This window comes from Elephantulus edwardii, unplaced genomic scaffold, assembly GCF_000299155.1.
Source record: "Elephantulus edwardii isolate Elephantulus edwardi_28Jun2011 unplaced genomic scaffold, EleEdw1.0 scaffold00227, whole genome shotgun sequence".
NCBI lineage: Eukaryota > Metazoa > Chordata > Mammalia > Macroscelidea > Macroscelididae > Elephantulus > Elephantulus edwardii.
Genome location: NW_006399977.1, coordinates 3,509,175 through 3,531,069, shown reverse-complemented (window position 1 = coordinate 3,531,069; position 21,895 = coordinate 3,509,175). Strand labels below are relative to the sequence as shown.

Below are 21,895 nucleotides of genomic sequence, written 5' to 3'. Positions count from 1 at the left end.
TCTTGATATTGATCTTCAATCCATATTGAAGGCTGCAGTCCTTGACCTTCTGCAGCAAGTGCTTCAGGTCCTCCTCAGTTTCAGAGAGCAGGGTTGTGTCATCTGCATAACGCAGGTTGTTGATGATTCTTCCACCAATCCTGAAGTGACATTCCTCCTCCTACAGCCAGCATCTCAGATGATCTATTCTGCATACAGATTGTAAAGGTATGGAAACAAAATACATCCCTGATGGACCCTCTTCTTGATTTTGAACCATCCACTGTCTTCCTGCTCTTTTCTGACGACTGCCTCTTGGTCCAAGTATAGATTTTGCATTAACATAATCAAATATCTTGAGATTCCCATTCTTCTCAGAGTCAGCCATAGCTTGTTGTGATCCACACAGTCAAAAGCCTTTGCATAGTCAATGAAGCACAGATGGACATTCTTCTGGTATTCTCTGCTTTCTGCCAAGATCCATCTTACATTAGCTATAATATATATTCTAAATCCAGCCTGCACATCTTGCAGTTCTCTGTTGACATATTGTTCCAAATGTTTTTGTATAATTTTCAACAGAATCTTGCTTTCATGTGATACCAGTGATATTGTTCGATAATTTTCACACTGTTGGGTCACCTTTATTTGGAATGGGAACAAATATCGATCTCTTCCAGTCAGTTGGCCAGCTGGCTGTCCTCCAGATTTCCTGGCACAACTTAGTGAGCACATCCAGGGCAGCGTCTGTTTGTTGAAATAAATCAATTGGTATGCTGTTAACTCCTGGAGCCTTGTTTTTTGCCAATTCCTTCAGAGCTACTTGAACTTCTTCCTTCATTACCATAGGTTCTTGCTCATATGTTATTTCATGAAATTCCTCTGTGTCAGCCAATTCCTTCTGATACAGTGACTCTGTGTCCTCCTTCTATCTTCTTTTGATACTTCCTGGATCATTCACTATTCTACCCAAACTATCTTTAAGTATTGCCACCCGTGGCTTGTATTTGTTTTTCAACTCCTTCAGCTTAAGAAACACTGAGTGAGTCTGGCCCTTTTGATTCTCTGACTCCAGCTCTCTGCACATTTTATTATAGTCTCTTGCTTTGTCATCCTGAGCTGCCTTTTGAAATTTTCTGTTCAGCTCTTTGATTTCTTGATTTCTTCCTTTAGCTTTGGCTTATCGGCACTCTAATGCAATACTCAGAGTCTCATCTGACATCCATCTTGGTCTCTTCTTCTTCTTCTTCAGCCTTTGTAATGATCTTTTGCATTCTTCATAGACGATTTTCTTGTTAGCCTCCCAGAGCTCATTTGGTCTACACTCATTGGTGCTCAAGGCCTCAAAACCTGTTCCTGAGATGGTTTTGAAATTCAAGTGGGGCAGACTTAAGATAAAATCTTATTATTTAGATTATTAGAAAACTAAAATAGTAATTATAAATCCGTTGCTTGTAATAGTTCTAAATTTTATATTCTCCCACAACCAAGAGTATGAAAATTCAGTCCTATCAACTTGAAAGGAACAAAGACATGAGATACACAAATCATTAGGAAATGTAATTCAATATATACCTTCTTTGTTGTAATAGCTAAATGTTATTAATTGCATAGTATCAAAACTTTTTTTAAGGTGGACTCTTGCATTTCTTCCCTCCCTAGGCTGTAAATAATTTTGTTAACTGTGATTAGAGTAAATATTTACAAAGCATATTTGTCTTTTTCTCCAATCACTCATTTATACACCTTCGGTTCCACAATGCTGGTTCAATATGCACAATGTCCATTTTGTCCATTCATTCCACATTTATGCCTCAAATATTTGTTATACTGGTTTACCTTGTTGTTTGTTGTTATGTGCCGTCGAGTCGCCTGCGACTCATAGCGACCCTATGTACAACAGCCCTAAACTCCGCCCTGTCCTGTGCCAATCGCACCGTTTCCGACACTCCCATCCCAATTGCCCCAGTCACTGAATCAATCCTTCCTTTCCTGCACCATCCCTCCTCCCTCCCGGGCATGATGTCCCTCTCTAAGGACCGTTTTCTTCTCACAACATGTCCAAAGTATGTCAGACGAAGCCCCAGAATCCTTGCCTCCAAGGAGCCACCCGGTTTAACCCTTTCCAGGACGAATCTGTTTGTTTTCCTAGCAGTCCATGGTATTCTCAATACTCTTCTCCAGCACCACAGCTCAAAGGCATCAATTCTCCTTCTGTCCTCCCTGGTCATTGTCCAACTCTCTGATGCATAACAAGTGATTGCGAAGACCATGGCTTGTATTAGACGCAGGTACTACCGGTTTACCTAAGCAACTAAAATTACACTAGAAAAAAGTTTCTTTTATTCTTTAAGGATTTAATAACTACATTTATATCTTCATGATGCTTTTGCTTACGTGCTCATGCTGGTGGACAAAGAAACCCCTGGGATTGCATAGATGATGCATATGAGTTGAAAATCACCACAAATTAGGTAATCACCAAATTTTCTGAAAATTACTTCCAAACTGAAGTTGAAATCTTCAATAGGTAAAATTATTGTTGATTATTGAAACAAGAAAATCATAGTATGGTAGTAATCATATCAACATTAACATAAGAATAACCTCAGCAGAGAATGTTTTTGGTAGAAAATGGAGATAATGATCTGGGGGGAATGAGGAGCAAGAAGGACACTTTTACTGCTCTGGACATGTTGTTTTAGAGGCTGTGTAGAACTTGAAAGAGTTTTAAAGACGATAGCTCATTTTGAGTTACAACAGTTAAGCCAAAAAAAAAGAAAAAAGAAAAGATACATTGTAATAGAAGACTTTCTCTGTATTTCAACATACCATGAAATTTAGAAACTCTACCAGCTTCCAACTTAAAATATAGAGCAACCAATTTTCTAATAGCAGTTCACTTGAAGGAAAACTTATTCTACAGAACACTTTAGCTCATGTGGTAGTGAGAAACTTTCCCTGAAAGGAAAGAAGAAGATTATATATAGAGAGATATATAATGCCTGAAAAGCAACATCATATGCCAGTAAAAAAAAAGAAAACTGTAGTTTCTACAAACTTACTACAAAACTCTGAAGAACTAAAGTACTGAGATGAAAATATCTCCTTTACCACTCTTTTCCCCTATTTAAATACATAATGATTCTCTAAATATGGTTCCTGGACCGGAATCAGCTAGGATTTTGTTGATGTGTAGATTTTCAGACTTCAGCCCAAACCTAATGAATCAGCAACTCTGTGGATGAGTACTAAGTGATATGTGTTTTAACAAATGAATGTAGTATCGTAAATTTTGAGCACCACTGAGCTCCATATACCGTGAGCTCCTAACCTAGCAACTATACATTTTGAAGGCTTAAAAGTAGAAAACACAAATTGCTGCCAAATCAGAACCAACTCATAAATAACCTTTCAGTAGGTTTTCACAGACACACAGAAGGAGATCTCACAGGAGATTGTCCATCTTTTTCCTGCACGGTGCCTCTTGAACTAAACCTGTCAGAGAGACGCATCTCTTTTAGGTTAGCAGTGTAGCTCTTTATAGACTATGCCATTATAAAGGCAAGGAGTGGAGGGTATTTTTAGAAATTTACAATGACGGAGCAGAGGAAGACTAGGCTGAACTAGATGAATATTTGTTGTATAGTGAAGGGGAACTACAAGTCCCTGAATGGTATGACAAAAGTTGGTCTTTGGAACCTATCCAGAAGTTCTACAGAAAAAAGTCTTATGATCTATATCTGAAAGGTCATACCCTTGAACACCCTATGGAGGAAGCAATTCTGCTCTGCCGGCGTAGTGTCTGCATGAGACAGAATCTACATAAAAGCAACTATCAGTAAGAAAAGGAATACCAGACGAGGATCTCCAAAATCATGCTTAATAAAAACTATGGCATTGTCTTGCCTATATGTAGCATAAAACCAAGACTGTCTCTTTTAAAAAAGTAAAATGGAATTTTTTTTTAAAGATCCCTGCATTTGCATTTAAGATTAGATGTTTTGTTAAAATGCTGAGTCAATTACTCTGGAATTAAGATGCTGATTCAATGCTTTTTAGTCTGTATATTTCTTATACTATGACTTTGTTGTTGTTGTTGATTGCCGTAGAGCAGAGTATGACAGAGTATGACTCATAGCGAACTTATGAACAAAAGGCCTTAAGCTCCTCTACAACTATCAACATTTATCAAAGTTCATAGAGTTTCTGGAGGCATGTTGTTTAGGAAGTGGATGCCACTCCTGCTTCCAAACTATGATGTAAGACCCTATTTTATCCTTCTGAGCATGAGTAGAGGAAAAGCTAAGCAGGTTTGTGGTAGCAGCAGGCACTTCAGTCTTTTGCTGACTTCCCAAGTTTTGCTTATAAATCTGAAGAAGAATCATGATAGTTGTTTAACTGTGTATTATTCTTTCCTAAAGTGCTAGATAATTTACTGTAATTTTTTAAATTATCAGTATGATACAGGTTCCACCTTCACCCACTCCTACTTTGGAGAATTTGAAGATGGTGCTTCTTATAAACAATATATTGATTTTAAACTCTGCAATGTTGTAGAATAGAATTATAAACCTGTTATGTTAACTTCTATCAGAAACTGTGAACTTTAGACAAGTCATTTTAAGTTGTTGATTTAAGTAAGCACATATTCTTGACTATACTTTTTTTTGCCTTTTTATTATTAATATTTTTTTATTGGGGAAAACATGTTGGGGGTACAAGGAGGTGAGGGTTGGGGGCAGAAGGGTGATGATGGGCCAGGATGCAGTTGCAGAGCTGCAGTTTGGTCAGTTGGGGGAGCAGGTGAAGGAAATTATAAGGGTCCAGTGGGGACCAGATGCTACAGAGGAATGACAAGCATTTTCCAATAGTAATTAAACCAACTGTCTTATTGATTTGGGAATTGGATGCCGACTCTCTGGCTTCTTCATGCTGAACAGGGGCATAGATATAAAGGGGGGAAGGGAGGACGCTTTATCACCTTACTGGTGGTCTTGGGTTACAGCTGCTTGCCTTCTTGCTCCTGAGGGCCACGACGGTTCGCCCCGAGCCGGGGGCCAAGCGCAGCCCGCCCCGGGCAGAAGGCCATGACGGCTCGCCCCTGGCAGAGGGCCGAGGGCAGCCCACCCCGGGCAGAGGGCTGCAACGGCTCACCCCAGGCAGAGGGCCGCGACGGCTTGCCCAGGGCCAGGGACCAAGGGCAGCCCGCCCCAGACAGAGGACCGCAACGGCTCGCCCTGGGCAGGGGGCCGAGGGCAGCCCGCCCCAGGCAGAGGGCCGCGACGGCTGAAGTAGTCTTTTTTTAAAAAAGAAGAAGAAAAAGTGTGTGTGTGTGTGTACCGTAAAATTGGGTCTGACTGGTACAGGAGACTGTCCCTCCTTCTCCAGCAGAGCATGAAGTAGAGTCTGGGGTTCCCCCCCCCCAGGTGCCTGTCAGGGCCTGGGTTTCAGCTGTCCACACCACAGCAGTGGGCAACGAGCTTAAAGCCCCTGATGGCTCTGGGTGCTGACTCTCACCAGTGGCTATGGATGAAGTCACAGGCGATTTTCAGCCAGTGCTCCGACTATACTCTTTATATAATCTCTTCCAGAAATAAATTCCATTTACTTCTTTAACTAAAGTTATGAAATACCTTTAAATTTATACTGTATTTTCAGTATCAATTGTACAAAATGCTTCTAGTTTTCATTCATTCATCATTTGTAAGCATATTTACAATCTAAGTTCTTGTAACACATAAGACTGATAAACTGTAGAACATGATGATGATTTGTAAGAATGGTTCAAATATATTTAGCATGGCATTTAATTTAAATAACCTTATGTTTTAATACAAATTTTTAGGAAAATATTGGATTGATCCAAACCTTGGATGTTCTTCAGATGCAATTGAGGTATTCTGCAATTTCACTGCTGGTGGCCAGACATGTGTATATCCTGTTTCTGTGACAAAGGTACGTAAAATTAAATTTCAGAATATATGCCAAGATTTACACTGCGTCAGTGAGAATACTGCAAGGGTCACCCCTGGTGGAGAGGTTTTAGAAGAGCTCCTAGATTAAGACTGATTTAAGCAGGATTGGCTATCTATTTCTTAAATAGCATCCTCTGAAAAACCTATGAATAGTATAGGAACATAGTTATAGTATTATAGGTAGAGCCCAGATTGGAATTCAATCAAAATGAGGAAAGAATAATGGCCAACATCCTTTAATAATTAGAATATAATATGTATGAAACATGAAATATGGAAAAGTAGAAGTGAAGAAATTAAATGGAACACATGAACATCAACATTCTAGGCATTAGTCAAAATGGACAAGCTTTGGCCACTTTGAATCAGATCATCACATAGTATACTAGTTTTGCCACTTTAAATCAGATAATCAAATGGTATACTCAGAGCCTCTTAAACTTATGAGAGACTGGCAGCAGCATGAGAGATCAGAAGTGGTATGAGGCATCATGGAAGTGACTTGAGGCCTGAGTCATCATAACAAGGGTTGGCTGGGGTGGGGAGGTGCTGGCAGGCATAGGTGGGTGTGGAAGAGGATGATGGTGGAGCAGGGAAAGTGACAGAACAAGACACATGCACCAAGGGAGGGAGTGAGATGGGGGTGGGGGTGGGTAACCCAACACTAAATCTATTCATTACTTCTGTAATAAGGAAGTATCTTTCATCTGCTCTTTCTGGTAAATTGCTTATCTGTCAGATATTTTTTTAAAGCTGCCATCCATATTAAGACACACTAGGAAGAAAGATTGGCAATCCACTTCCAAAAAATCAGGCCTTTAGAAACCTTATGTACAATATAGAGTAGACTAGCAGATATAGCACCTGAGACTGAACCTTCAAATTTGGAAACACAAATGAGGAGGAACAGTTGTAAGCAGACACTAATCATGAGAGCATTCAATGTGAGAAGCATGCATGTACAAAAATTGGACATTGTTAAGAACATAAATATTGACATACTGGGTATTACCAAAATGAGATGGACTAGCATTGAATATTTTGAATCAGACAATCATATGATCTACCATGCCAAGATGAAAAGGTGAGGAAAAATGAGGTTGCATGCATAATTTAAAAGGTCTTTTCTAGATCCATCTTGAAATACAGTGTTGTAAGGCCAGGATAATATCCGTACACATACAAAGAAGACCTGTTATTACCACTGTCATTCAAATATGTGTACCAACAACCAGAGTCAGAGAAGGAAATAGATTATTTCTACCAACTTTTGCAGTCAGAAATCGATCAAACACGCAACTAAGATGCATTAATAATAATGAGTGACTGGAATACAAACATTGGAAGCAAGGGAAAAGGATTAGTAGCCAGAAGACATGCACTTGGTAACAGAAATGAGGCTGGAGATAGAAAGATAGAATTTTGTACAGTTAGTGATTTAGCCATTGGAAATACCTTTTATAAGAAACATAAAGCACTTTATGGTGTGGTGACTATCCACATGGATTTCATCTGTGGAAAGAATCAATGGAGAAGCTCAAAATCAGCGGTGAAAATTAGGCCAGATGCTGACTATAGAACAGACCATTAACTACTCATACATATGCAAATTCAAAGTAAAGCTAAAGAAAGTTAAATCAAACCCACAGGAACCAAAATTTGACCTTGGGTCTTTTCCATCTGAATTTCAAAACCATCTAAGAAACAAGTTTGAAACCTTGAGTATGAATTAGTATGAATGAAGACCAGATGAGCTGTGGGAGGAAATCAAGAATATCATCCATGAAGAATGCAAAAGGTCATTAAAAAGACAAAAGAGGAAGAAAAGAACAAGATAGATGTCAGAAGAGACTCTGAATATTGCACTAGAATGTACAGAAGCCAAAACAAAAGGAAGAATGCAGAAAAATAAGGAGCTGAACAGAAGATGTCAAAGGGCAGGTTGGAAAGACAAAGCAAATTTTATTATGAAATGTGAAGAGCTGGAGTCGGAAAATCAAAAGGGCTGAACTAACTCAGAATTTCTTAAGCTGAAGGAACTAAAGAACAAATTCAAGCCTCGAATTACAACAGTTAAGCATGCTATTGGCAGAATATTGAATGATCCAGGATACATTAAAAGAAGATAGACGGAGCACACAGTCACTTTATCAAAAATATTTTGCTGATATAGAAGAATTCATGAAACAACATATGATCAAGAGGCAATGGGATGAAGAAGGAAGTGCAAGCTGCTCTGAAGGAATTGGCAAAAAACAAGGCCCCAGAAATTGACAGCATACCAAATGACATATTTCAACAAACAGACACTGCTCTGGGTGTGTTCCCTAAGTTTTGCAAAGAAATCTGAAGGACAACCATCTGGCTAACTGATTGGAAGAGATTCATGTTTATTCTACTCCCTTTAAAAATAAAAAGATGATGCAACAGAGTGTGGAAATTATAGAACAATTTCACGAGTATCACAAATAAGCAAAATCCTGCTGAAGATTCTCTAAAAACAACTGGAAGAGTACATTGACAGAGAACTACCAGAAATACAAGCTGGATTTACAAGAGGCCGTGTCACTAAAAACATTATTGCCATTGTCAGATGGATCTTGACTGAAAACAAAGAGTACTAGAAGAGTGTCTATGTTTCATTGACTATGCAAAGGATTTTGACTGTGTGAATCACAACAATTTGTGGTTAACCTTGAGAAAAATGGGAACACGAGAACACTTGATTATGCTCATGCAAAACCTATCTTTGGACAAAGAAGCAGTCCTCAGAACAGAACAAGTCAACACTGCATGGCTTAAAATCAGGAAAGGAGTGCAGCAAGTATGCATCCAGTCTCCATACCTTTTTAATCTGTATGTGGAACAAATCTTTCAGGAGACCAGATTTGTGAGGAAGAATGTGGCACCAGGATTGGAGACTCTTCAATAACCTACATTATTCAGATGGCTCAACCTTGTTTGCTGAAACTGAGAAGTACCTGAAGTGCTTGCTACAGATGGTCAAGGACTGCAGTCTTCATTATGGACTGAAGCTCAACATCAAGAAGACAAAGATTTTTACTTCAGGGCCAATTGGCAGCACCACAGTAGATGAAGAAGAGATGGAAGTTGTTAACAATTTTAGCTTACTCAGCTCCACAATTTATAGCCTTTAAGGCTATAAATATTCTAAATACCTGTTGGAGGGTTAGGTATGAAACTGTTCTGGCTAGATGGCCATGACTTTTACTGAAATCCCTGAGGAAACTCCCTCTATAATTAATTAAGATGTTGTATCAGCCCTGCTTGCTGAAACTGAGGAGAACCTGAAGCGCTTGCTGCAAAGGGTCAAGGACTACAGCCTTCAGTATGGATTGAGGTTCAATGTCAAGAAGACAAAGATTCTCACCACTGGACCAATTGGCAGCATCAGAATGGATGGTGAAAAGATTGAGATTGTTCACAGTTTTTGTCTGCTTGGCTCCACAATCAACACTCTTGGCACCAGCAGCCAGGAAATTAAAAGACATATTGCGATGGGAAAGTCTGCTGTCAGGGACCTCTATAAAGTACTGAAGAGCAACAGTGTGTCTCTGGAGACTAAGGTGTGTCTGATACAGGCCATGGTCTTTGCAATCACTTGTTATTCGTCAGAGAGTTGGACAATGACTAAGGAGGATAGAAGGAGAATTGATGCCTTTGAGCTTTGGTGTTTGAGAAGAGTATTGAGGGTACCATGGACTGCTAAGAAAACAAACAGATTCATCCTGGAGAGGATTAAACCGGGCTGCTCCTTGGAAGCAAGGATTCTGAGGCTTTGTCTGACATACTTTGGTCATGTTGTAAGGAGAGACCGGTCCTTGGAGAAGGACATCATGCTTAAGAGGGTGGAGGGCAGGCTCGGGAGGGGAAGACCCTCTAGGAGATGGATTGATTCTGTGACTGGGGTAATCGGGAAGAGTATTTTGGAGACAATGAGATTGGCACAGGACAGAACAGAGTTTAGGGCTGTTGTACATAGGGGCGCTATGAGTCGCAAGCAACTCGACGGCACATAGCAACAACAACATCCTACCCTAATCCTCTTAATATAGAATCAGATTAATCATATCATTATGCAATTGTCACTTACATAAATGCCCAGTTAAAGAACCATGACCAAGTTGACATACTGTTTTAATCATAAAAAGTATTATCAGTTATATAAAGCATCATTAAAGTATTCTATGAGCCAATGTTCAGAATGAATGCAAGTTAATTTAGTATAATACCAGTGTTTTAACAAGTGTTTATGAACCTAAAGCCTAGTTCTACCTTTAAAATATTTTGACAAAATCTAAATATAAAATACACTCAATTTGCATTTTTTATTATTAATTAAATCTACTTTTTGCCAGTAATTTATTTCTCATTGACAAAGAATCTATGTTGTTGTTGATGATGATGATGATGATGATATCATGTGACATTGAGTTGCCTGAGACTTATAACAACCCTATGAATAGCCCTGAATCCTGCCCTTTCCTGAACTAATCTCACTATCTTTGACACACCTACCTCCATTGACCCCAGTTACTGTGTCAATTCATCTCATTCAGGGTCTTCTTCTCCTGTGCTGACACCCTCCAGTCTTCCAAGCATGAGAAGGACATCCTCATGCTTGGAACGAATCTACACATAACTATTATTTGTTTTGTTTATCAACAACAATAACAACAAACAGCATCAGCTGAAATATAATCTGTTGTTCTCCTTAGTAGAGTACTGTTATACTCATCTTTCCTCCAAAAGCATGCTCCTTAATTAACCAGGGTGGTTCACTGATTCACTACAGTAGGCGTTCATCATTATCCCAAAAATGGAGAGGAAAACATTCCTAGGAAATTCATGCACCTTTTATGAAGTGTAGCATGATGGTTCTATTTCTAAAATATGCTCAAAATTTTCCTCACTGCCCTGGAAGTTTTTCTGAAATTTTCATTTCTTTTGTCATTGAAGGAAAGTGGTGGGGAGAATCCTACAAAGGTTAAGGAACAGCAAGGGTACTACACAATGCAGTTCTTGCCATGTCCGAGTCATTTCTCTCATGTCTCCTGTCCATAGACTCAATTAGAGAAAGTTCGGGAGGTAGTAGAAGTGAAACTAAATTGGAGTCAAGGATCTGAACGTTTGAGTCAACTAATCCACTAACATGTTAAGTATTTTACAAGTTTCTGATCATCATCTCTGAAATAAAGGCATTGGACTATTTCAATTCTACTGTTCCTTATGATTATACAACCCTGTGTTGATGCTTATGCCTTTCTTTTGCCCTTTCTTTTCCTGGGACACTTTGTTGGTGGTGATTTTTTTGTTGTTGCTGCTGCTATTTTAGTTATTTCTTGTCTTTGTCACCTCATAACTGTCTTCTAATTTTTATTTGAAAATTAATATTATTTCCTCAGTAGAAGCCATTTCTGCTTATTACCTGATGATCATACCCCAGCCTGAATAATGCTAAAATTAATAATACCTTTAAAACTAAAGGAAAGTCTACTTCCTTTTCCTAGTTTAGAAAATGTACCATCAGACCTCCTAGCCCTGATTTTGCCCTGTGTACATACTCTTTTAGTTAACACATTGTTCATGCCTTAGGTCATTGAACAAACATTTATTGATGACTCACAGTATGTCTGAAACTATATTCTGGGCAGACAGCACAAAGAATAAGTGTCTGTCCTTGTCCTTAAGGGCTCATTGTTATAACTCAAATTTTATGAGCTCATTGGTAGTGTTCAAATTATTATTAAACTTGTAACATTTCCTTAGAGTAACAAACACACACCATCTTCAAATAAAGGCAGAATTTACGATTTTATGAAGAAATATTTTAAAGAATCAGCCAATAACAAAGTCTAACTGCATTTTAGGCAATATTAGGAAAATTATTTTGGTCTTTTAATTATATGTAGTAACCTGGTTTACCCATGGTGGACAGTGTTTGGTGGCGCTCCTGGGTTAAAACAAGCTTGGAAGCAGGAGTCGCATCCACTTGCCCCTGGAAACCCTATGAACCTGGAGAAAGAATGAAAGTCACTCAAGTGTTGAGGATTTTCATTCATAGGGTCACTTTCAGTCGTCTACAATTTGACGGCACTTAACAACACAACAACAGTAACCTAGAGCACTAGGGAATTTTGCACTAAACCAATGACCGTGCCTCTCTGGTTGTTCAAATTCACCAGCATCTTCATGGAAGAAAGATGGGAAATATAATGAGCAATTTACAGCCTATTCTCTTTAACAGGAGTTCACAAGCAATCTGTTGTAAAGGGGCAGATAGGACATTTTTTAGGGGAAAGAGGGGTCGGACAATTTCTGCTGCATCTATTCAACCCTGGCATTTTTAGCAGTAAAGCTGACAAAGGCAATAAGTAATGAATGAGCATGTCTGTGTTTCAATAAGAATTTACTTATGAAAACATAAACTCCAACAGAGGGTCAGCTATGAGTTGTTTTTTACTCAAAGACAATGAGTAAGTGATGTGCTAGCTACAACCAATTGATACTGGTTCAGGAGAGCCAATTGTTAGTGTGTTACTCAATCGCGCATTTAGTGATAATACCTTGGTTGCCTGAAACCAGACATCGTGGAAGTATTTGCACCAAGGAATTCAATAGATATTATGAATCAGTGCTTTTGTTTTTTCCCTCCAGAAAGCCATTCACCAGCACACAACTAAGTGACACTTAAATTCCCAGAAATATGAATACCTCATGGCTGCCTCTCAAAGTCTTTCTTCCAGTTTCTCTTGTTCAGTTGTTAAAATATGCATTTTGTTTCTGTATTAGTTGGAATTTGGAATTGAGAAAGTCCAGATGAACTTCCTTCATTTACTGAGCTCAGAAGCCACCCATGTTATCACCATTCATTGTCTAAATACCCCACTGTGGACAAGTGACTCTGGACAGCCCATACGTTTCAAGGGATGGGATGGACAGATTTTTGAAGAAAACACTCTACTTGAACCTGAATTGCTTTCAAATGACTGCAAGGTAAGAAGATGGAACTTTTAGAATTGTTAAGTATGACTAACTTAAAATTGATAAAACTACAAAATTAGATAGTAGGAGTAAGATTTTAATGGTGAACTGCAGATTACAGAATATGGTACTCATTGTTCTTGTTGTTAAGTGCCGTCGAGTCACAGGCAACTCATAGCGACCCTATGAAGGAGAGTCCTCAACACTTGGGTGTCTCTCATCCTCTCTCCAGGTTCATAGGGTTTCCAGAGGCAAGCTATTACAGAAGTGGATGCCACTCCTCCTTCCAAGCTTGTTTTAATCAGAGAGCTCCACCCCACTCTCTGTCCACATTGGGTAACCAGCCATTAACGCATTTGACACATCAGTTTCACAGTGTTCTGTTTCACAGCAACCACAAGTTACCGCTTATGGCAACTTGTACACCAGGGCTATACAACCTAGAGAAATGTCTGAACAAAAACAATGAAAGACAGGCCCGAGGGGCACAGATTAAAAGTCACCCACCTTCGACTTGGGAGCGTTGCCTTCTGTCCACTGGGCCAGCTGAACTCTCTCTCTCCACATGGTACACAATTAGTGTACCTAATTTATTATATGTAAGCTCTGGTGGCCTAGTGGGTAAGGAGTTGTGTTGCCAATACAAAGGGAGGCAGCATGAATTTCCCCAGCTGCTCCATGGAAAAAAAATGAGAAGTCTCATCATATAAATTTAATTTTTTAATAATTTTTTATCATTATTTTAATGAAAGTTTACAGAAAAGTTGAGTTTTCATCCATTCACTGTTGCACATTTCCCTCTAGTCCTGGAGTTACCCCCTTTCGCAATTTACTTTTCAAGGTACCTTTTGTGCCAGACTCTTGTTATTCCTGTGTAATTTATGGCCACTGAGAATCCCACCGGAGTGTCAGCTGTAAGTTGGTTCTGACTCAGTGGCAATGAGGAGTGTCATTTTTTTTTTATTAATTTTAATGAACGTTTACAGAGACTTTGGATTTCCATTCATTCGTTGTTGCACTTTTCTTCCTGCTCAAGGGGTATCACTTATTTATAACCACATATTTTTCAAATGAACATCTTACTTATATCAGACTTAGCCAAATCTTACCATTCCTATTGATCATCATTGATTTTTGCATACAAAAATTTTTAACATATAAAATTCATTTTTATTTTACCCATGAAATAATTATATCTAGATAAAGAAATATGATTAATTTAATTAATAATAATAAATAACTAATTATACCTAGATAAATGTGTTTGCAATGGAATAAGTACTGGTATGCTAGCAAAAAGATTTGTCTTTTTAATCCATCAGCTACTCTGTGAGAGAAAGAAGAGGCAGTTAGTTTCTATAAAGACATATGGGGAGGGGGAAGATGTTAGGGAACACATGTGAGCAAGCTACAGATCATGGATTAAATCAGTCTCCTGCATGTTTTAGAAATAAGTTTTTATTAAAACAGACATACTCTTTCTTTAATGTCTTTGTATGTTTTCCTGCTAAAACTGTCAGAGTTTAGTAGATGGAGCAGATACAGTATGACCCCCAAACCTAAAATATGTCCTACCTGCTACTTCACAACAGACATTTGTTGACACGTGGTAAGAAGAAAGAATTGTCCATAAAGCTGGGCTATATGAAGAATGAAGCATTAGCATTGGAGGAAGACTCATCAACAACTTACATATGGAGTTGACACAACCTTGCTTGCTGAAAATGAAGAGAACTTGAAGTGCTTACTACAAGAGACTACAACTTTCAGCATAGATTTCACTTCTTTACTTCAACATGAAGAAAATAAAAATTATTGCAGCTAGACCAACAAGCAACATCATGATAAAGATTAAAAAAATTGTTGCTGTCAGGATTTGATTTTACTGGATCCACGATCAATACCCATAAAAGCAGCAGACAAGAAATCAAATAGTGTCTTGCATTGAGCAGATCTGCTGTCAAAGACTGCTTTAAAGTGCTGAAAAGCAAAGATATCTGTAAAGACTAAGGTACTTCTAATCTGAGCCATAATATTTTCAATTGCTTCAAATACTTGTGAAAGTTGGAAAATAAATAAAACCAAAGGAAAACTGAAGAAGAATTAATGCCATTGCATTGTGGTGATGGTGAAGAATATTGCATGCCCAAAAACAAATGAATCTGTCTTAGAAGTCCAACTGGGTGTTCTTTAGTGACAAAGATGGTGAAACCTTATCTTATGCACCTTGAGCATGTTGTCAGGTAGGGTTAGTTCCTAGAATTCCATCATGCTTGGAAAAGTAGAGGATCAGCAAAGGAGATGAATTGACACAATGACTAATGACTTCAAGGAAGAGTTTATGAAAATTCAGCAAGGATTTGATCCATGTTACAGAGGGTCACTATGAGTCAAGAGTCAATAGCATTTAAGAACAACAATAATCATTTCTAGGGAACTCCACTATTTTGTAGAATTTCTGGAAATGTAGTTTCATCCAGGAAAAAAATCAATAGTGCATGAGCATTTGAAAAGCAAAAGATTAACATTCATAATTATATAGCCCTTTATTTCCTAAGTATAGAGAAACTGTGGTATATTCACACAATGGAATACTACACTGCATTGAAAAACAATGAACTCATGCAATATTATTCAAAATGGGTGACCCTGGAGGATATTATGCTGAGTGAAGTATCTCAGTCACAAAAGGACAAATTCTGTATGGTGCCACTGTTGTAAAACAGGACTGGCATTGGGGTTGGGTGGAGACTGAGAAAGATGGGTTCAATAATGTTTATTGCATTGAAACAGATTAGGGAGAAAACTGCTTAAAAGGGATATGTGATTAGGTATTTTTGTCATGACAGGAGTCCAGAGCGAAGGCTGCATAGTGGAGTGGACCTGGGGAGAGGGATTGTAAAACAATGAAAGAATTTTTCTTTTACTTTTCCAAGAGGTTATTGTACTAGGGGGAAGTGTTGGGAGGGGAGAAAAGTGCAACAATGAATGAATAGAAATGCAAAGTCTCTATAAAATTTCATTGAAATTAATAATAAATTAAAAAAGAAAAAGAAAAAAAATCTAAAAAAAAAATCAGTATCACCAAGAACTCAACTTAACTTTTCAATATTGCTTGCAAACTATCGGGTACTCACTAATGCCTCTATAACACAACTCAAAATTATTAATTCTTTGCTATTGTTGTTGTTGAGTACCATCATGTCAGAACCAATCCTTCAGCAGATTCTTCAGAGGTAGTAAATTGAATGAGAGGAAATTGTCCGTCTCTCTCCCATGAAGCAGCTGGTGGATTCAAATAGGGTACTTTTAGGTTGGCAGTGCAATTCTTTAGCCATTAAACTAACAGAGCTTCGTAATAACTCAGTTATTAACAAAAGTCAAGTGTTGCTCTCCCTGCAAATCTAGGCTATATAAATTGTTTCAACACAGAAGAATTTCAAGAAACAATATATGAGCAAGAGGCAATGGTGATAAAGAAGGAAGTTCAAGCTGTTCTGAAGGATTTGACAAAAAATAAAGCCCCAGGAATTGATGGAATATCAATTTATATATATTTCAACAAACAGATGCTGTCATGGATGTACTGACCAGGTTTCACACAAAAAATGTGGAGGACAACTACCTGGCCAACTGACTGGAAGAGATCCATATTTATTCCCATTCCAAAATATGGTGATACTACAGAGTAAGGAAATTATCAAATAATATCACTAATATCTCATGCAAGCAAAATGCTGCTGAAGATTGTCAAAAAATGACTAGGACAGTACATTGACAGAGAACTACTAGAAATACAAGCTGGTTTTAGAAGAGGTCATGGCACTAGAGACATTATTGTCAATATCAGATGGATCTTGGCAAAAAGCAGAGTGTACCAGAGGAATGTCTTTGTGTTTCATTGACTATACAAACCCATTTGACTGTGTGGATCACATACAACAAATTGTGGCTAACCCTGAGAAGAATGGAAATCCCAGAACACTTGTTGTGCTTATAGGAAATCTTTATTTGGACCAGGAAGAAGTCCTCAAAGCAGAGCAGGAGAAAACGGCATGATTCAAAATCAGGTAAGAAGTGTGTCAGGGATGCATTCTATCCCCATACCTTTACAATCTATATGGAAAATAGATCATTATGAGGAGGAATATGGCATCAGGATTGGAGGAAGACTCATCAACAACCTACATTATACAGATGACACAACTTTGCTTGCTAAAATTGAAAAGAACCTGAAGTGAGTGCTACAGAAAGTCAAGGATGGTAGTCTTCAATATAGATTGAAGCTCAACATCAAGAAGACAAAGATTCTCATCACTGGACCATTTGAGAGCACCATGATAGATGGAATAGAAATTGAGGTTAACAATTACAGTTTACTCTTCTCCATAATCAACACTCTTGGAACCAGCAGTTAGGAAATCAAAAGATTAATTGCCTTGGGAAAACCTGCTGTCAGGGACCTCTCCAGAGTGTTGAAAAGCAACAGTGGCAATCTAGAGATTCAGGTGTACCTGATCCAGGCCATGTTTACTTACTATGCACCAGACTGCTGGACAATAACTAAGGATGACAAAAGAAGAATCAATGCCTTTTGAACTGTGGTGCTAGAGAAGAGTCCTGAACATACCATGGGCTACCAAGAATACAAATGGGTCTTTCTTGGAGAGAGTGAAACCAAGTTTCTCCTTGGAGGCTAGAATTTTGAAGCTTTGTCTCACATACTTTGGGTATGTGACCAGGAGGGCCCAGTCCTTGGAGAAGGACATCATGATTGGAAGGGTGAAAGGACAGCACAGGAGAGGAAGACCCCTGATGAGATGGATCGATATAGTAACTAACAACAACATGACCAAATTTATCTACTCAAGACAGTAATAACAATAGTTTTAATATTACCATTTATTTAAGGTGTATTATATAGCAGGTACTATGTGTCACATTTTATGTGTTATGGAAAAAGTGTTGCTAGAGAGGAAAAATTATGATATTACACATGGATCTCACCTGATGGGCTGCAAAGGAATCAAACTAACTACATTTGTGGAAGAAATCATTGGAGAAGTTCAATATCGGCAGTCAAAACTAGGTCAGGGGTGGAATATGGGTCAGACCATCAGTTACTCATATGCAAGTTCAAATTGAGGCTGAAGAAAATGAAAAGAAGTCCACAGGAACCAAGATAAGATCTTGAATCAATTCCATCTGAATTTTAGAATAATCCTAGGAGTAGGTTTAAAGCATTAAACATTAATGATTGAAGACCAGATGAGTTATGGGATGATATCAGCCATGAAGAAAGCAAAAGGTCACAAAAGGGGGGGGGGGATTGAAATGAAAATCAGAAGGGAATCTAAAAATTGCATTGGAACATTGAGAAGCCAAAAGAAAAGGAAAAGATGCCAAAGTAAAAGAGCTGAACAGAAGATTTCAAAGGGCAGCTCAGGAGGACAAAGCAAAGTATTATAATGGAATATGCAGAGAGCTGGAACTGGAGAATAAAAGGGGAAGACCTTGGTCTGCATTTTTTTCAAACTGAGAGAATGGAAAAACAAACTGAAGCTTTGAATAGCAATATTGAACGATGCTATGGGCATCTTTATTGAATATATTTAATTACCTAGAAAGCATCAAGAGAAAATGGAGGGAATACACATAATCACTGTACCAGAAAGAAATGATTGACACTGAAAAATTTCAGGAAGTGCCATATGAACAAGAGACTATGGTAATGAAAGAGGAAGAGGATGCTGTATTGAAGGCATTGGCAAAAAATAAGACCCCAGGAATCCACGGGATACCAAGTGACTTGTTTACATCCTTGGATACTCACCAGTCTATGCCAGGAAATATGTAGGACGGCTGTCTGGCCAATGGATTGGAAGAAGTCCATATATTGTTTCCATTACCAAGAAAGGTGATCCAACTGATGTGGAAACTATTGAACAATATCATTAATATCACATGTAAGCAAAATACTACTGAAGGTCATTCTGAAACTGCCAGAATGGTACAGAGGTAGGAAAACTGCCAAAAGTTCAAGTAGCATTTAGAAGAGGCCATGGCACCAGAAATATCATTGCAGATGTCAGTTGGATCTTGGCGAACGTAAAGAATACCAGGAGAATGTCTATTTGTGTTTTATTGACTATCCAGAGGCATTTGACTGTGTGGCTCCTGACAAGTTGTGGCTGACATTAAGAAGGGGAGTACCAGAGCACTTGATTGTGCTCATGTGAAACCTAAACCTGGACAAAGAAGCTATTGTACGAACAGAGCAGGGAAACACTGCGTGGTTTAAAATTAAGAAGGGAGTGTATCAAGGTTATATTTTTCTCTCCATATCTATATAATCTGTATGCTGAACAAATTATTCAAGAAGGTGAACTCTATGAAGAGGAATGTAGCATGGGGAGTGGAGGGAGGCTCATCAATCACCTGCATTATGCAAACAACACAACTTTGCTTGCTGAAAGTGAGAAATACTTGAAGCACTTGTTGCAGAAGATCAAGCAATGAGCTTTTGGTATGGATTGCATCTCAATGTCAAGAAAACAAAGATTCTTAACACTGGACTCACATCATGATGGAAGGAGAGGAGAATGAAACAACAACTTCATCGTACCTGGATCCACAATTAACACCTTTAGCAATAGCAGTCAGGAAATAAGGAGACACATTGCAGTGGGAAAATCTACAGTTAGGGACCTCTCAAAATTATGGAGGAGTAATGATGTCTGTTTGAGAACTAAGGTGCATCTGATTCAGGCCATAGTCTTTCTGATTACTTGCTTTTCACCCGAAAGCTGGAAAATTAATAAGGATGGCAGAAGAAGAATTGATGTAGAAAAAGAATTGAGCTGTGTTGTTGGAGAAGAGCACTGAACATGCCATAGGCAGCCCAAAGAACAAACAGTTATGTCTTGGAAAGGGTGCAGCTAGGGAGTTCTTTGAAGGCAAGAATGATGACGTTTCGCCTTACATACTCTGGACATGTTGCTAAGAGGGGCTATTCCTTGGAGAGGGACATGATGCTACAAAGGGTGGAAGATCAATGAAGGAGAGAAAGACCCTCATTCAGGTGGATTGACATTGTGACTGCTGCAATGGACTCTTGTGTGTCAGGAATTATGAGAATTGCATAAGATAGAACAGCGTTCAGAGTGCTCCTAGAAAGCAAGGATGGTGAAACATTTTTTCATAAATATTGGGCATTTTGCCAGGAGAGGATATTCCCTGGAAAGGGATATCGTGCTTGGAAAGCTAGAAGGTGAGGAAAAGAGTGTAAGACCCTGCTGTATGTACTTTAGGTCTAATAGCACTTAATCCTGCCCTATCCTGAGACACAGTCTCACTGTCGCCAACACACCTACCTGCATTGGCAAGGAATTGTGCTGCTAACCCAAAGACACACAGTTCAAATCCATCAGCAACTCCATGGGAGAAAGATAGGCAGTCTCCTCTCCTATGATTTATAGTCGCAGAAAACCTGCCAGAGGGGCAGATGTGAGTTGGTTCCAACTTTACAGTGGTTACATAGACTTTGACTGTTGATGTTCTACATACATTAATTTCTTTTAAAAACAACAGCTTTGTGGGAAAAGGTATTATTGATCCCTTTTTATAGATAAAAAGGTAAAGGCACCAAGAAATGAGTTGCCTGAGATCAGCTATTTAATAGATTAGCAAGACATCAACCCAGCTGTGCACAATTCAATGTTCAACTTTAATGCTAGGGATTTTAAACCAAGTATCATTCAATCCTTAAAATACATTAAATTAGATTTCTTGTCTTCATTTTGTGTATTAGCAACTTATTGTCCCTGAATTTCTACTCAGATTTATCCCAAGCCAAAGACTACTCTTAGCTCCCCATGCTGCAATGATTTTCACAGCTGCTTCTTTCTAAAGGTGGTTTTTTTTTCCCTCAAACAATTCTTTTTCTCTGAATTGCCTTTTTTTATCTAACAAAATGAAACATTTTGGCAGGACTTAAGACCTAGATTCTGAATTATTCACAATACTATCCTGAACTACTCTACTCCAGTTGGAAATGAGGAATAATTTAGCAGTCATTATCTGTATTATATAGTTTTGTATTATAATGGTTTGTATCTTCTCTCTCTCCAACTAGATGTATAAGCTGCTATAACTTGAAGGTCAGAATGAATTTACTCATCCTTATATTCTCCATGGCACTATAAAAGAACTGAGAATTGTATCTTATGTACCTTTGCCAAATGTACATACTATTCAATAAATGTTGCTTGAAAGATTTAATAAATAATTCAACTGTATCTTACATATAGGATTCTCTACTTGTATTTATAACACTAAGTTTACAACTTTAGGCAAGTAACTTATCTTCGATGAGCTTTCATTGCCTTAGCTTTAAAATTAGAAGCTTTAGATTATAGAATTTCTAAAGTTCCTTCAAATTTTATTCCATAACATGATTCTGTAAATGAGTTAATGAATGAACTCCTAAACAAAAAGCTGCACAAAACTTGTCAATTGTTATTTCTCTATCTTGCCTTGTTGACTTTTAATGGGAAGACATTTTATGTTACATTTCTATTCTACAATAAAATTTATTAGAAACAGAGAAGCAAGCTGTGATAAGAGAAACAGAAAGGCCTGGAAGGAAGAAAATAAAGAAACCCTATAAACAAGAATCAGTGAGGTAGGGATTAGGTACCTAAAAAGTGAGTCACTATAATTATAACTTACCTAATTCTAAAGGAGGTGATTTGGTTTATTTCCCACTAAAAAAAAAAACAGATGTTGAGATAGCTCATTCTATTTCACACACCAAAAAAACTCATCTATATATGTCCCAAATAAACCAATAAAACACAAAAAGGGTATTATTCATATATGATGAATGATAGCCAGCTATTTCTTCCTCGGTGATCCTAATATCTGAAAGTGCA

The 21,895-nt window shown here is 38.1% G+C and overlaps 1 protein-coding gene across 1 annotated transcript in view; it reads left to right on the top strand.

Moving 5' to 3' along the window:
• COL24A1 (collagen, type XXIV, alpha 1) overlaps positions 1 to 21,895 on the top strand; it is a 548,498-nt gene that overhangs the window by 525,502 nt on the left and 1,101 nt on the right. The window contains exons 58-59 of the mRNA XM_006898370.1: positions 5,828 to 5,937; positions 12,771 to 12,974. Of these exons, the coding sequence (XP_006898432.1) occupies positions 5,828 to 5,937; positions 12,771 to 12,974 (314 nt within the window). The remainder of the gene's footprint in view (positions 1 to 5,827; positions 5,938 to 12,770; positions 12,975 to 21,895) is intronic.